The 14,625-nt window shown below is 47.0% G+C and overlaps 1 protein-coding gene across 4 annotated transcripts in view; it reads right to left on the bottom strand.

Moving 5' to 3' along the window:
* Window positions 1-10,690: 10,690 nt before the first annotated feature.
* PLS1 (plastin 1) overlaps window positions 10,691-14,625 on the bottom strand; it is a 72,869-nt gene continuing 68,934 nt past the window's right edge. For 3 of the 4 annotated variants that reach the window (XM_054982683.1, XM_054982681.1, XM_054982682.1), the window contains exons 14-16: window positions 14,282-14,405; window positions 12,553-12,677; window positions 10,691-11,212 (exon numbers count right to left, since the gene is read on the bottom strand). In XM_054982683.1, coding sequence (XP_054838658.1) covers window positions 11,077-11,212; window positions 12,553-12,677; window positions 14,282-14,405 — 385 coding nt within the window. In that variant the 3' untranslated portion in view covers window positions 10,691-11,076. The remainder of the gene's footprint in view (window positions 11,213-12,552; window positions 12,678-14,281; window positions 14,406-14,625) is intronic. The other variant, XM_054982684.1, reaches the window with a different exon arrangement.

Consider the following 14,625-nt stretch of genomic DNA (forward strand, 5'->3'; position numbering starts at 1 on the left):
GCATCATTATCTTCAATGATGTTTCTTTATAAGGCAAGATCGAAATAACGGAAAAGTGCGCTCAAAAATTTTTTTAAAAAAATGGGCGGGGAAAAAAGGTCCCGCCCCAAAAAGCAGTTTTCGAGCGGCCGTGTGACCGGAGGGACGCGCGAGAAAGACGGATTGGAAGCAGGAGTGTGAACGAAGAGGAAAAAATCGCGGATTGGAGGCAAACGGAAGATATCCGATAAACATGCGGGTAATGGGTGAATGTGGATTTGACCACAAGCTAAGGGGATGTTATGCACTGACTTCTGTTTGCTTTCTCTCTCTTGCTTGCTGTGCACCTGTTTGGCACAGCTGACTCTTGTTTTGTGCACCCACTGTGTGCATCTCATTTTTATTTTGAGCACCTCTCCTGCCTGGGCAGGTGTGTCTGTTGTGTTTAGGGGCTCTCCCCCCAAGGCCAGTCCCAGGGCCACTGCCTGCCTCTTGGGCACAGCCTTGTGTGGCTTCGTCACCTGAAGGTGGAAACTCCTCAAAGTTATCTTGTTTCTTTTGCTTCCAACTTATTTCTGTGTGCAGCACTATGAGGCGTGGAATGAAGGGCAAGGGTGGTCATGGGGAGAGGAAGTGCACAGCTTGTCCTTGTTGCCCATCAGAGCCCAGCAATACGGGGCGGGGGGAGGTCTCGGGGGCACCAGAGACTCCAACTGTGGTAGATCTCCCTGCAGGGGCAGTGGAGAAGGCAGAATAGGTTTCACCACTGGTGGGACTGGAACTGGATCTCCTCAAAATTTTTGACATCCAGCTCCTCCAAATCCCAAACCCTTGGGACTGTCCCTGCCTGCAGTCCGCCCCTCACTCCATCTTCCCAGCCCGTGCCACACCACAGCTGGTAATCCTTTGTCCTCCTCTTGACTTGCCAACTCCCGGTTACTGTTTCAGTCAGGCACTGTGGCAGCACTTCCAGCCCCTTCCCAATGACCCCTGTGCAGTGTGGTGCTGTTCCTGCAATGCCCTGGGGCATAGGGGCTGTGACCCCAAAGACCTGTCATCAACCCCCTCCACTTGCATCTGCAGAGGCACTACCCGAGCCTGCTGCTTCCGGAGCAACATGAGTCTTCTGGCAGGTGGAAGAGGACGGCTCCTGATCAGAAAGAAGGGGGAGGGTTAAGCCTTGCTCCAAGGGTGCTGCAGGTGGGAGTGGAATGTCCAGGCAGCCTACCTTGCAGAAGGTTGTCTCAGGGTTAGAGATGGTGCCTATCAAAAGAGTCAGGGGGAGAGCTCAGGAGACAGGCACTCACATGCTGGCAGAGACGATTGCCCTGGAAGAACTCCCTTTGTCCATCGTGGATGGTGTGGGCTTTCGGAGGCTGCTGCGTCATTTTGCCCCCTGATTCATAATGCCATCTTGGCAGACCATTGGCCGGCGAGTCATTCCCGCCCTCTACCGCAGTGTGCGAGAGATGGTTGCTCAGGAGCTGTTACGTGCCAAAGGTCGTACCGTGCACTTCATATGTGGAGTGGCTGCCATCATGGATACCTTGCCCACACTGCCCATTGGTGGCAACTGGAGGACCTCCGCTGCCCCAGGGAAACACCAGGGCCCTGGGGTGAGGTGCTGCCCTTGCAGTCAGGGTACAGAGTGGTTATGCTCTAGGCATGGGGGATGGATGATGATCACATGCGGAAGAACATCGCTGCCATGATTAAGGCTGGGCTGAGGGAGTGGGCACCCGGGGGTGATTTTGTCCATGGCATCATGGTCACCGATGTGGGAAGCAACATGCTGGCAGCCCTGAGGCATCCCTCAATGGCCTTGTCTGCCTGGTGCATAAGCTGCACCTGATCATGGCGGATGCTCTTGGGCTAGGTAGCAAGGTCAAGGCCACCTGGGACCAGGCACCATTGTCCATGCATAATTTGTTGGACAACTGCCGGCATCTGGCTTCGTACTTCTCCAGCAGTGTGAAGTCTTCACGTGAGCTGCTCCAGAGGCAGGGGGAGGGGAGCAATCCTGAGCACTACCTCTACCAGGACATGTCCACTTGCTGGAATGCCACCTATGACATGGTCAGTCGTCTGGTGGAGCAAAAGAACCTGATCCAGGACATCATGTCATCTGTGGCTATTATGCGGGAGGGAGAGGAGGTCAGCATCAGCTATGCAGACTGGTTGGCCCTCTCCCAGATGGTCCGTGTCCTTAAGCCCTTTGAGGATGCCACTAAGCTCCTATGCTTGTACCAGTCCAGCCTGGGACCGGTCATCCCCTTGATCTATGGGCTGGACTGGGTGCTGGACAATGAGCTGGAGAATGAGGAAGATCTTGCCCCCAGGGTCAGGGACTTGATCAGGAGGTGGCAGGTGGGCATAGCCACCTGCTTGTATCCTCTCTGCCAGGAGCAGCCGTACATACTGGCCTGCATATGTGATTCTCGGATAAAGGGCAGCATTGCCATGTGGGACGGCCAGCTGCAGGACTGGAAGAAGGTCCTGCACAGGTATCAGGCACAAAAAGAGGGACGGAGGGTTGAGGGTGCAGCGGGGGTGGGGGTGGAGGAGAAGGAGGAGTGGGAGGCTGTAAACAAGCCAGGCATCCCCAGCCACGAGAATCCTCCCAACAGGGATCTCTGGTCATATATGGTGGGCTGCGCGGTTGATGCCAGCAGGGTTGGTGTGTCTGTCAGGATGGAGGACTCGGTGGGGGCCATGGTGTGAAAGTACCTTGCCAAGCCCGCCGAGCCCCACCCCCACACCAACCCCCTGGAGTACTGGGCATGAAAATCTGCCATCTGGCTGGACCTCTCCATCGTGGCCACTAACATCCTCTCCTGCTCTCCCACCAGTGTCCAGAGCAAGTGGGTATTCTCTCACCTGGGAGACCTTCTCCGTCCCCGCCGTGCATGTCTGCACCCGGACCTGGTGGATGTGTTGTCTTTTATGAAGGTCAACCTCTCCCTGCTTGGGTTATCCCTCCATAGACCTAGACTAGTCTGGGCCCTGAGCCACCCCAGATCAATGTGTGTCCGCCTGTCTACCGCCAGGCTCCAGAGAAAAGCTGCACTCCTGTTGCGAGGTCTCAGTTGCTCACTCTTCTTTTTGTGTTATTTACTCCTTCACTCTTGTTTTCTGCCATTTCCCTGCATGGGAAGGTGTCTGAGTGCTACTGCTGATTTGTTGGGGGGCTCTGGGTCAAAGTTGAGTGCGCACCTCTGCTGGGGGGATCACAGGACAACTGTTTTATTTGTTGGTTGTTGTGGGTTTTCCGGGCTGTATTGCCGTGGTCTTGGCATTGTAGTTCCTGACGTTTCGCCAGCAGCTGTGGCTGGCATCTTCAGAGGTGTAGCACCAAAAGACAGAGATCTCTCAGTGTCACAGATCTCTCTGGCGAAACGTCAGGAACTACAATGCCAAGACCACGGCAATACAGCCCGGAAAACCCACAACAACCATCGTTCTCCGGCCGTGAAAGCCTTTGACAATACATGTTTTATTTGTGTTCCTCCTTACTCTTGCTTTGAGCACCTGTCTCTGGGCACTGTTTGGGCACCAATCTTGGGGCCACTGCATGGCTCTGAGGCAAAGCTGAGTGTGGGCACCTCCCCTGGAGGCTCACACAGGACAACCTTTTGTTTTTGTTCCTCCTTACTCTTTCTTTGAGCACCTGTCTCAAACGGCAAGGTGTCTGTGTGCTCTTGGATGCCAGTCTTGGGGCCACTGCCTGGCTCTGGGGCAAAGCTGAGTGTGGGTACCTTCCTTGGAGGCTCACACAGGACAACCTTTTGTTTTTGTTCCTCCTTATTTTTTCTTTGAGCAACTGTCTTGAATGGCAGGGTGTCTGTGCGCTCTTGGGCGCCTGTCTCAGGGCCACCGCCTGGCTCTGGGGTCAAGCTGAGTGGGATCCTCACCCGAGGGCTCACAGGACTGATATTCATTCTTGGAGCACCTGTCCTGAATTGTAAGGGGTCTGTGGGTTATGTCCCTCCTGTGCCAAAAGTAAAGTGGTACACCGTCAGGCTCTGCTGGGCCACTCACACATCCTTGAGGGGGAAGGTCATGTCAGTTGGTGTGTAGCACTGTCAAATAGCTCCTCGTTTGGGGGGGGGGGGCTGTTTCAATTGTGTGCTGCAGTAGGTACTGCCGCAAACCAAAGAGTGGGAGACATCCGTCAATGCCGCGAAGTTCAACTGGTGGGTTGTACTGGTGGGTGGCAGAGTCTTATTTTGAACACTGGTCCCTCTTGAGAGGGTGTGGAGGGCATCCGTTGGAACCGCCATGTCCAGAAAGTGGGTTCTGTGGGCACGGGCAACCACAACTCCTCAGCACGGGGGACGGGCAAAGCTCAGCTGTGCTGCCCTGCTGTCTCTATGGAGGGGACTGTCTCCTCCCCTCCCCGACACTGGGCAGGGGTTCTGCTGGTGCCACTACATCCGGCAGGTGGGTTCTATAGGTTCCTGTTGGTGCCTGGCAGGGAGAAAGGGCATAGTTCAGCTGTGCTGCCCTGCGGTCTCCATGCAGAGGCCTTATTTTGAGAACCTGTGCTGCCTTGAAAGGTGTGGGGATGACCAGCGGGCATGATTGTTGCGAGAATACTGTCCTGGGATAAGGGAGATGCCCCCCCAGGCATTTAGAATTTCCTCCCCCAAAGGGGGAGGAAACTGTCTGTCCATCCCATCCTCCCATGCACATTCCGGGGTAAGGGAGATGACCCCTTGGGCATGTAGAGTGTCCTCCCCCAAGGGGGAGGCATCCGTCTGTCCCACCCTCGCATGCACATCCTGGGGTGAGAGAGACGCCCCCCCCGGGCATGTAGAATTTCCTTCCCTGAAAAGGGAGGCGTCCGTCCATTCGTCCATCCATGCTGTCCTGCCACGTCCAGCAGCTGGGTTCTCGTCAGCCACCACCAGTCCTCCTCAGAACGAGGGCAGGGCATTTTTCTATCCTCAGTGCTTCTCCCCCAATAAATGTGGGATGGTATACATAGGTTCTGCTATGGCTGTAAGGTGGGTTCTGCGGACAGGAGGCAGGCAAGAATCCAGCCCATCCTATCAGAGTACCGTCCCCTCAATCTCTGTCCATTCAGTGCTGCCATGTCCGGCTGGTGGGTTTCAGTGGCAGCCGTCCCCCAAGAGTGGGACTTATAAAACCCATATGCTAGATGTGGTGTGTGCCCCTTAGGGTCCAAGAGGGTGCTGCAGGCCACCACCGAGCCTCTGGGTGGGGGAGAAGGCCCCTCGTAAGAGTGAGTCTTAGAGTAACCTCCCACTGAGAGAGGGAGACATCTGTCCATCCATCCGTTCCCTGCTGCCACATACGGCAAATACAGACTAACACAGCTAACTTCTCTGGATCTCCCCCCAAAGAGGGGGAGGCATCCGTCACAGCTGCCATATCTGGCAGGCATAATACGGTGGGTGCTCCTTAGGGAACAAGGGGGTGCGGGCCACCCCCACCACTGAGCCTGTTGCCCACGGGGTGGCAGAAGGGAGGCAGTCAGCTCCACTGACAGCCTCCCAGGCCCACAAGGAGGGGTGGCCACTGAGAGAACCCACACACCATATTTGGGGGCTGCCCCTTAGGGCACAAGGGAGTGCGGGCCACCCCCACCCTTGAGCCCATTGTCTATGGGGGGGAAAGGGAGGCGTTCGGCTCCACTGACCGCCTTCCGGGCCCACGAGGAGGGGTGGCCACTGGCAGAACCCACACGCCATATTTGGGGGCCGCCTCTTAGGGCACAAGGGGGTGCAGACCACCCCTACCCCCAAGCTCATTGCCCACGGGGGGGGCAGAAGGGCGGCAGTCGGCTCCACTTATCACCGCCTGGGACTGCGAGGAGGGGTGGCCACCGAGAGCCCCCACACACCGTGTTCAAGATGGACCATGGGCAGAGCCTCTTATTTGACCAAAATCACCTTTCCCAGTCTTAGAATGGTTCTCTTAGGATTCCAACCATGCTGTTAGCTATTCTAGATGGCCATTATGCACAAATACCAATTGATGCCTGTTCTTGTATTTGTGGATTTTCAATATTCAATATTGACAGACAGGGTTGCCGTTTTCCCCATTTGGAGCCCAAATCAGCCCATTGTAAAGTGCATGCATGCTCCAAGGCCTGCGCAATGATGACACTTCCAGGAAGAGATATCATTGCACAGGCTCAGGAGTGTGCATTTCGTGCACATGGAAAGAAAACAGAAGTGGAGGGTAAGGGGACCTGGCAACCCTATTGGGAGATGAGATGTAAGAGCTCCCACATCTCATCTAACTGTATCCTCAGTATGTCCTGAAAGTACCACAATCCTAGTCCCTGATTTTAAGACAGCAGCTTAAGGCAGTGAGCAGCTTAATTCGTTGTCCAAACATTGACTCCAATACAGATTTAACACATTTGATCCACCATTTAGAAACACAACACCCAGTAAGATGGATCCCATCTGTTTATTATGGTTCTAAGATGTTTCTATAATAAATCAACAAATAATAAATTAACAAACATATACCTCCTTCTGATTATACTTAATAGCAAGCTTTAGGCAACTCAGATTCATTCTTTCTTTGAACTTTCCTCATTTATCTACATGCTTATCACTTGCTGTATGGTTTAATAACTCCGAGTTCCCAAGAATTCTGTGCCTGTGGTGAGCCAGTCTTTAGCACTGCTGGGCTAGTTCTTCATACTCATTTCTAGGAAACATAGAAGACGGCAACCATTACATTATCTGGTACACTCCTCACCATTCAGAGTAACAGCATAATCTTATGCAGATTTATCTAGAAGTAAGTTCTGCTGTATTCCTAAGATTGCACAGTAAAATCACATCTAGACTCCAAATGAATGTTAAAGGAGTATTTACATTTATTTAGAATACATCTAAGTATTTTCAACCAGTTATTTAAATCCTTTTTTAAATCAACAAATAAAATAGAACAATTTAAAATCAATTTTCCCGTTGTATTACCTCCACATTCCCCAAATGCTGAATACTGGTTGGTTGCTATAATAATTAATGCACGTTGGTTTGAACCCAAATAAAGCCTTTATAAAAGCAAGGAGCATATACCAAACTATACTTCATGTGCTTTTTATGTCCCACTTTTGGAACATCTTCCCTGTGGCTGCGCATCCGGCACTGGCTCATCTTACTTTCAGGAGTAGAGATGGGCATGATCGGACTCACGATGTGAAAAAAAACCGGATAATGGCATTTGCGCCATTGTGACTCAGCTAATCGGTTCCATCCACGGTGACCGATCCAGCGTTCGGGGGGGGGGGGACTTGATCGGGGGGGGCATCGTGATCTAATCGGAGAGCCAGACACTCAGGCGCCATTAATCTATTCCCCTAGCAATGGAGCCAGGGGAATGCCTGAGCTGTGTTTGCCCTCCTTCTGTCACCCTAGAAAGCCGAATGGAAGCCCAGCTTTCCTTGATTAGCAGGCTTCCTTCCAACCACAGAGCAGCAACCCAGGGAAGGGAGGGGGAAGTGGGTGTTCTGAAGCCACAGGGACAAAGTTTTTTTGCTTTTTAAAAAAACGGGGCTTTGTAGAAGGAATGGGTGTTTTTGTCTGTCACTCTCTGTTTTTAACCTGCTTTTAAAACACTGAATTTTGTGGGAAAACCTCATTCACGGTTGTGTGTGTGTGTTTAAAATATGCATTTTGAAGACTGGCTGCTTGCTTTTAAAATCGGGTGGGGAGGAACAGAGGATTCTGTCCCTGCTTTTTTTAAAAAGCTGGCTGAAACATGTTGATGGGGTGTATCTATTTGGAGAGGCAGGGATAGACCCCCCCCTCTGCTCTAAGTGTGTGTGTGTGTGTGTGTGTGTGAATCAGGGCCGGATCGACAGGGGGGTAGTCTTCCCCCAGCGCCGCCAAAGAGGGGGCACTGGGCGCAGTTGCCAGCCCCAGGAGCGCGCCTGGGGAAAGTTGAATGGCGCGGGTGGCCTCCCAGCCACCCGCGCTTTTTGCCTTTCCCACAGGACAAGGGGTAGCCGGCTTGCGGGAAAAGCAAAAGGCAGAGCAGGTGGCTGGGAGGCCGCCTACGCCATTCGTCTTTCCCCAGGACAAGGGGCGCGCAGGCAAGCCAGCCACCCCTTGTCCTGGGGAAAGGCAAAAGGCAGCACAGGTGGCTAGGAGGCCACCCGCGCCGTTCGTCTTTCCCCAGGACAAGGGGCGCACAGGCAAGCCGGCTGCCCCTTGTCTTGCGGGCCAGGTGAATGGCACGGGCAGCCTCCGAGCCACTCATGCTGCCGCCAGCTCCGCAGCGCACCGGGACAGCTGGCTTGCTGCATGGGCGGGGGGGGGGCAACCCAGGAGCGCGTGCGCGCAAGAGCCTGACTATGGTTGCCCTGGGCGCTGGCAACCGTAGATCCGGCCCTGGTGTGAATGTCCCCTCCCTGAGGGGAGGCAGCTCGTTGCCAGGTTAAAAACTTTCCCCCCCCTCTGCTCTAAGTGTGTGTGTAAACAACCCCTCCCTCCCTGAGGGGAGGCGGCTCATCACCGCCTCCCCATGCCTGCTGGGCCTGGTGGCCGCTGCTGAAAACAGCAGGGCACCTCCCGCTTTGGCCTCCCCAATTCCCGATTCCGGATCGGAAACGGGACTTGATTGGTTAGAATCAGTGACCTGGGTTTGGCGGCGGCCCAGATCCACGAATGGCTTGATTGGTAATTTTTTTTGGATCGTGCCCACCTCTATTCAGGAGCCAGGCTAAGATCTTTCTCCTCACCTTCTTGTATTGACTGAAGAGCCTTAGGGTGCTGTGAGACTCTCTTCCATTCTGCAACAGTCTGATTTCCTCCTTCTACATGCAGTTGAGTTTAGAAAGTGCATTTCTAGTTCTTCAACAGAACTCTAGATGCCTGGAAAAAACGTTAGGTTCCAATTTTTGATTTTCTGGTATTCGCGGTGGAATGAATATATTCTTCCCAGGAAATCAGCAACATTGCATATTAATAATATTTACAAGTATATACATCAAGTTTAAAAGAAGGCCTCAAAACTGGACGTGCCATCTTGGTTTATTGCTGTTCAATGTAACATATTTTAAAAGTCACTTATTTACACTTATTGCAAGGCTTACTACATAAACTTTGTTCTTCATGTCACAATTGTTAAACTTGTGCTTATTTAAGTCTCACTCTAGACCACACACTATAACAATGTGATTGTTAAAAATAAAATTTACTTATTAAAAAAAATTAAAATATGTTCAAGAGGTTCTACATTGCATATATCACTACAAAAAATCTCAAGCACAGGAGACAAGCAGATTCAAAACAGTTATTTTGAATAAATTGCAAATTCTGGTTTTAATACCAGGGTTACCAACAAATTAAATATATTTTAGTTGAACTAATCTAACTGATTTATTAAATGTAAATAATTTTCCACACTAACTTTTAAATTATTTTGTGTTTGTGATGTTAAAATAAAAGTTAATGTACAATTTAATAAACCATAGCTTGGTGTAGTGGTTAAGAGTGCAGGACTCTAATCTGGAGAACCGGGTTTGATTCCCTACTCCTCCACTTGAAACCAGCTGGGTGACCTTAGGTCAGTCACAGATTCTAGCTCTCTCAGCCCTGCCCACCTCACAGGGTGTTTGTTGTTGTGAGGATAATAATGACATACTTTGTAAACCGCTCTGAGTGGGTGTTAAGTCATCCTGAAGGGCGGTATATAAATCAAATATTATTATTATAGGGGCTAGTACCGGATTTTAGCCCATTCCTTAAGATATCCGAGGCAGGCTACAGGTAAGCTCATATCCACTTAAGCCCCTCCTCACTATAGTGTGAGGCAGTCCCTGCCTCCAGTTGCCAAGGGAATTGATTGCAGGAGCCAGATTGTCTAGCTTGATGAACAGCAATGAACAGCAAGGAACGAGGCTTGCAACGACCACCTGTTTGTTTAGAATGGGGCCTCATGAACAGCTTGTTCGTGAACAGCTGATTGGGCTGTTCATGGCTTTTTTAAATTCATATTGCTGTTCGTGCCCATCTCTAGTTTCAAGTCTAGAGTGGTTAAGGCTTATGTTTAACACTGGCTTCTTACCCTGATTTTCAATTCTGGCTTCCTACATCCTGATTTTCAATTCTGATTTTAACAGAAAACCTTGGTCGGTATTAATGATAGTTAAAAGAAGTACTAACATAACTATTAACCATGAATAAGGCTAGGAGGGAGAGAATTAAGAAATTCATGCTTGAAAGGAGAGGGGCTCAGTTGAGGGGGTTCCGAAGCTCATGCCCCATCCCTAGTCTTTTAACTAGGGAAAATAGACATGGTATTCTACAACTGCTCTGGTTCTCATTATTACAAGGCAATCTTTGATATTTATTTCCTTTCTTATTTTCTAGCACATTAATGCAATAAAACAAAAATAGCCTTAAAATTAACAAGTAAGTCCTTTGCTTGCAATACTATCACGTGAAACTAGACTTCCCCAACTAAAATAGGGCCCTAAAATAAGCTAACATTTTAGTTTGCTCATTTATCTATTAAACCATGTCCGAAACCATAATATTAGCAGGAGTTTGGCAGTCCCTTATTATAAGGCATTACAGACCTTTGGGAGTTTGCATCAACATAATAGTGATGGAATAAAATCAGACTTTTGAGGCCTTCCACACGCATTAGTATTAGTATTAGTATTAGTATTAGTATTAGTATTAGTATTAGTATTAGTATTAGTATTAGTATTAGTATTAGTATTAGTATTAGTATTAGTATTAGTATATTAGTACTCACAGAAATAAAATAATAATTTCACAACAGCTTCTAAAATAGCATTGTAAAATTGTGATTTGTGCGCTAAGAAAACAGCCTAAATACTATTTGTTTTGAAATGCTATGTAACAGTAATCTTAACATGATGATTACTGCATTACAGTGTTATCTCACAAACTACTAATGCAATATAAAAATTTTCAGATGAAATCTTAGGTATAAACAATTGATTTAGGTAAATAATCTCTCTATACACCTCCACATTTACACATATAAATTATCTCTGGTTTTACTAAATGTCATTAGTCTGTAAACAGTGAGGCATTCATTGTGTTGATCATGGCAGAAAATGTGATAAAATCTTCTTTATTTCATTCTATTCAGTCCTCTTCCCATCAAGCATGCAAATACTGTCATAACCATTTTTGGCTTCACTTCTACTAAGTCGTCTGGTAGGGCATATATACAAGCACCAATTTTCCGAGCAACTGAAATAGCGTATCTTGGATAGAAAGGAGAAAAAAATATTACTCAACAGGTGCAATTTATATAAATGCATTTATTTATTTATTTTAAATATTTATATACCATCTTTCCCCTAAACATCTCAGGACCCAAGGTGGGAATCAGTGAAATAAAAACAGTATAAAAATGACTGGATAAAAATAAACATTAAAACAGATATAAAAATACATTTGAACCATCTTAAAAATCTTTATGTCCCACTAGCAGGATATTCCAAATTTGTCTAAGCTCGAGCATTTATTTATTCGTTCAAAAAGAAAATGACATTTTTCTGTCCCAAGGACAATTTGGTTTATGAGAGATACAACTTTATTACACAGCAGTTAAAAGTCAAGAAAAACAATTAAAATTGATATGGGAAAATACTGCAAAAAATAGGTAAAAATCAGCACAACTTTTTTATGTGCTGAATTGTGCCACCCAGCCCAAGTCTGCTTGCTTGTCATTGGACTGCTAGCAATCAGCTCAGTGACGATCACACTTTCTGTAACAAATGTAAAGTGCAGTCAACCCATGTGCCTAACACACAAACCCCAGGCCAGTAAGGGAAATCTTGGTGCAAAATCAGGTTTATGTATGTATTGAAGCATTGCAAAGGTTGTCTGGACCACAATGAAATGGTTGGATACAGTTTTTTAATGCAGATGGGAATGTACATCTCCGTCCAGTGCCAATAGTTTAGAATGTGGCATAAGTTTTCCTGGATGAAAGAACTAATTTGGTCCCATATGAAGCATTCTCTTTGGTTTGAAGAAATACATACATACATACCTAACACAAAAATGTATACCGTTTGTGTATATCTTCTAGCTGAGGATAACACAAGTGTCTGACGAAGTTCAGTGGCAGGCCTCATCCCCCACCTCCATCCTCCTCAGGTCTCATCCCCCAACTCCATGCATCCCACTACTTCTGACCACTGTTTCCACCTCAAACAGCTAACATTCCTTCCTGAGACAGCACAGCAAGTCTTTTCTTGTTTAAATGACTGGGGAACAATGAGGGAAGGAACGTTGGCTGGTTTGACTGTGGGGGACTGTTGTCAGGTAGAGGAGGAAGTGGCAGTGAGGGGAGTAAGGCAGAAGTGGCAACAGACACTGACATCCCCCAAAATGTCTGAGGCCACTACCTCACCTCATCTCATACACAATAAAATTGTTAGTGTTTAAGGTGGCACAGAACTCTCAGTTGTTTCTGCTACAACAGGGTAGCACCATTACCATTCAGGAATTAGTTGCCACATGTTATTAGTTACGTGCAACTACAGCTGAATCAGAGCCTCAGTGTTTATAAAGGAAGTGTGCAGCAAAGGCTTACTTAGCATTATTCAACTTGTCTATTTCAGAAAGATCTTCTCTCTTGACCATTTCTGGATGGATTGCTTTTGGCGCGATGGCATCTATTAAATCTAGCACAGGTAAACTGGTGCTAATGCTTTTGTCCTAAAAGAATTGTTGAAAGGTTTCATTTTCAGTAATGAATGGATTTACCAATATTTTTTCACATTTCTGCCTCTCATTATCCACACTCCCAGAGATACCCAATAAATACAAAATAATGTAATAGCTTTCTGGAACATTTCCTCAGGCTTGATATTCAACACACACAAAAAAAGGTAAGACAAAAAATTTTTTCAGGGCATAGTGGAAAGGCACCAAGGCTACAGCTTGTAGTCTTAAAATGGAATGAAGGATGTATTGCAGGCTTAATTGGATTAAAGGTTCTTGTAAGCATGTTCCTACTGTTTAATTGCCTATGCTTTGTTTCAGCATTAACTCTCTATCACTTTTTTGCTAGCTTTCACATTTTATGCTATCCAAACCCTATTGTATTGTTAATTGAACGTCCTAATGACTCACACTATGTGATCCACCCTGAGTCTCAGTAAAGCATGAAAAAATGGTTATAAATGTAACATTTATTTTGCGCTTGCATTTTTATTGACAGGTAGCATGAACTGCAAAATGTACAGCTACAATTAATGTCTGATTACATCAGAGGATAATTTTAAGGTTTGTAACCTTTGATTTATGTGACAAAAATTCGGATAAGACTACAAGTCCTGAAAGTCTGCAGTTATGTTTACTGAAGAGTAAACATTTTATGATCTAAATTTCTTGTTTCTCAACGTGTTTTTCAATGTACTAGTTTATTTAATGCAAAACCATATTCAAGGAGTGCCAAAAAATCTCAGCAGCCATTTTGGATTATGTAGGGAACCCAAATCCTAAGTGGATGCCGCATTTTTTTAAGAAACCTGAAGTGAGTTGTAGGGGGAGAGAAGTTGGCAGGCAGGAAAGAGAAGCAAGAAGAGAGAAAGAAGGAAGCGAAGACAGTGTGGAAGAAGAGAGGAAAGAAAAAATGTGGCAAAAGGCAGGAATGATGGCTGGAGGGAAAGAAGGAAGCAGAAATGGAGAAGCTGCAGTGGCTGTGAGGGAGAGGGAAGGAAGGAAAGTGGAGGAGAAGGATGGCCACAAACATAGACAGCTTTAAAAGGGGATTAGACAGATTCATGGAGGATAGGTCTATCAGTGGCTACAAGCCATGCTGTGACTGAAGAGAAACTCTACATTCAGAGGCAATGAACCAGTGCCAGGAGGCAACATAAGAAGGCCTCAGCCTGCTTGCCCTGTTGTTGGCCCTCCAGAGAACTGGTCGGCCACTGTATGAGACAAGAGGCTGGACTGGATGGACCACTGGTCTGATCCCATAGGGTTCTTCTTAAGTTCTTAAAAAGCAGCCATCCCTAAAATCTCTACCATAAAATCTAAATCTGCTCTTTTTATGTTCTTATGAAGAGGAGGACCACCAGCGGCGGCAGAGATGAGATTTATGAATCCTCATGGCTACCCTCTTTGTGTGTGTATAATATGAACACTACAATATACTATATATGTAATACATATTATGTATATATGATCATGTGTTTTACATTTAATTTTTTTTAAAGTAATCTATTCATGAATAATTTCAAAGGCACTCTGCAGCCAATCATGGGCAGTTTAAGAAGGTTTAAAATTAGTATTTTCTTTCTTAAAATAGTTACCTTGAAGCTAGTTATTGAAGTGCTCTTGTTTGAATTTGCAAGAGTTTGATTCACCCATTTAATAATAATTTCATCATTTACTTTCTCTCCCTCTCCAAGGTCTGACAGTACATTCAAAGTGTACCTGTAATAGAAAGAACATAGAAAAGAGTTTGTATCTGATATAAAATTTTCCCAGATTCTCCTGCTATTGAAATAATTATAAAACGGGCCATTTTCACACATCTTACCGACTGTGCAAAATCACACAAAACTCCCAGAATGACGGCGTCTTCCTGGCACAATTTCCCATCATGACTCCAGTTTGTGGCATGATGGGAAATCGTGCCAGGAAGCCGCCATCA

This window comes from Eublepharis macularius, chromosome 6 (genome assembly GCF_028583425.1).
Source record: "Eublepharis macularius isolate TG4126 chromosome 6, MPM_Emac_v1.0, whole genome shotgun sequence".
Classification (NCBI taxonomy): Eukaryota; Metazoa; Chordata; class Lepidosauria; order Squamata; family Eublepharidae; genus Eublepharis; species Eublepharis macularius.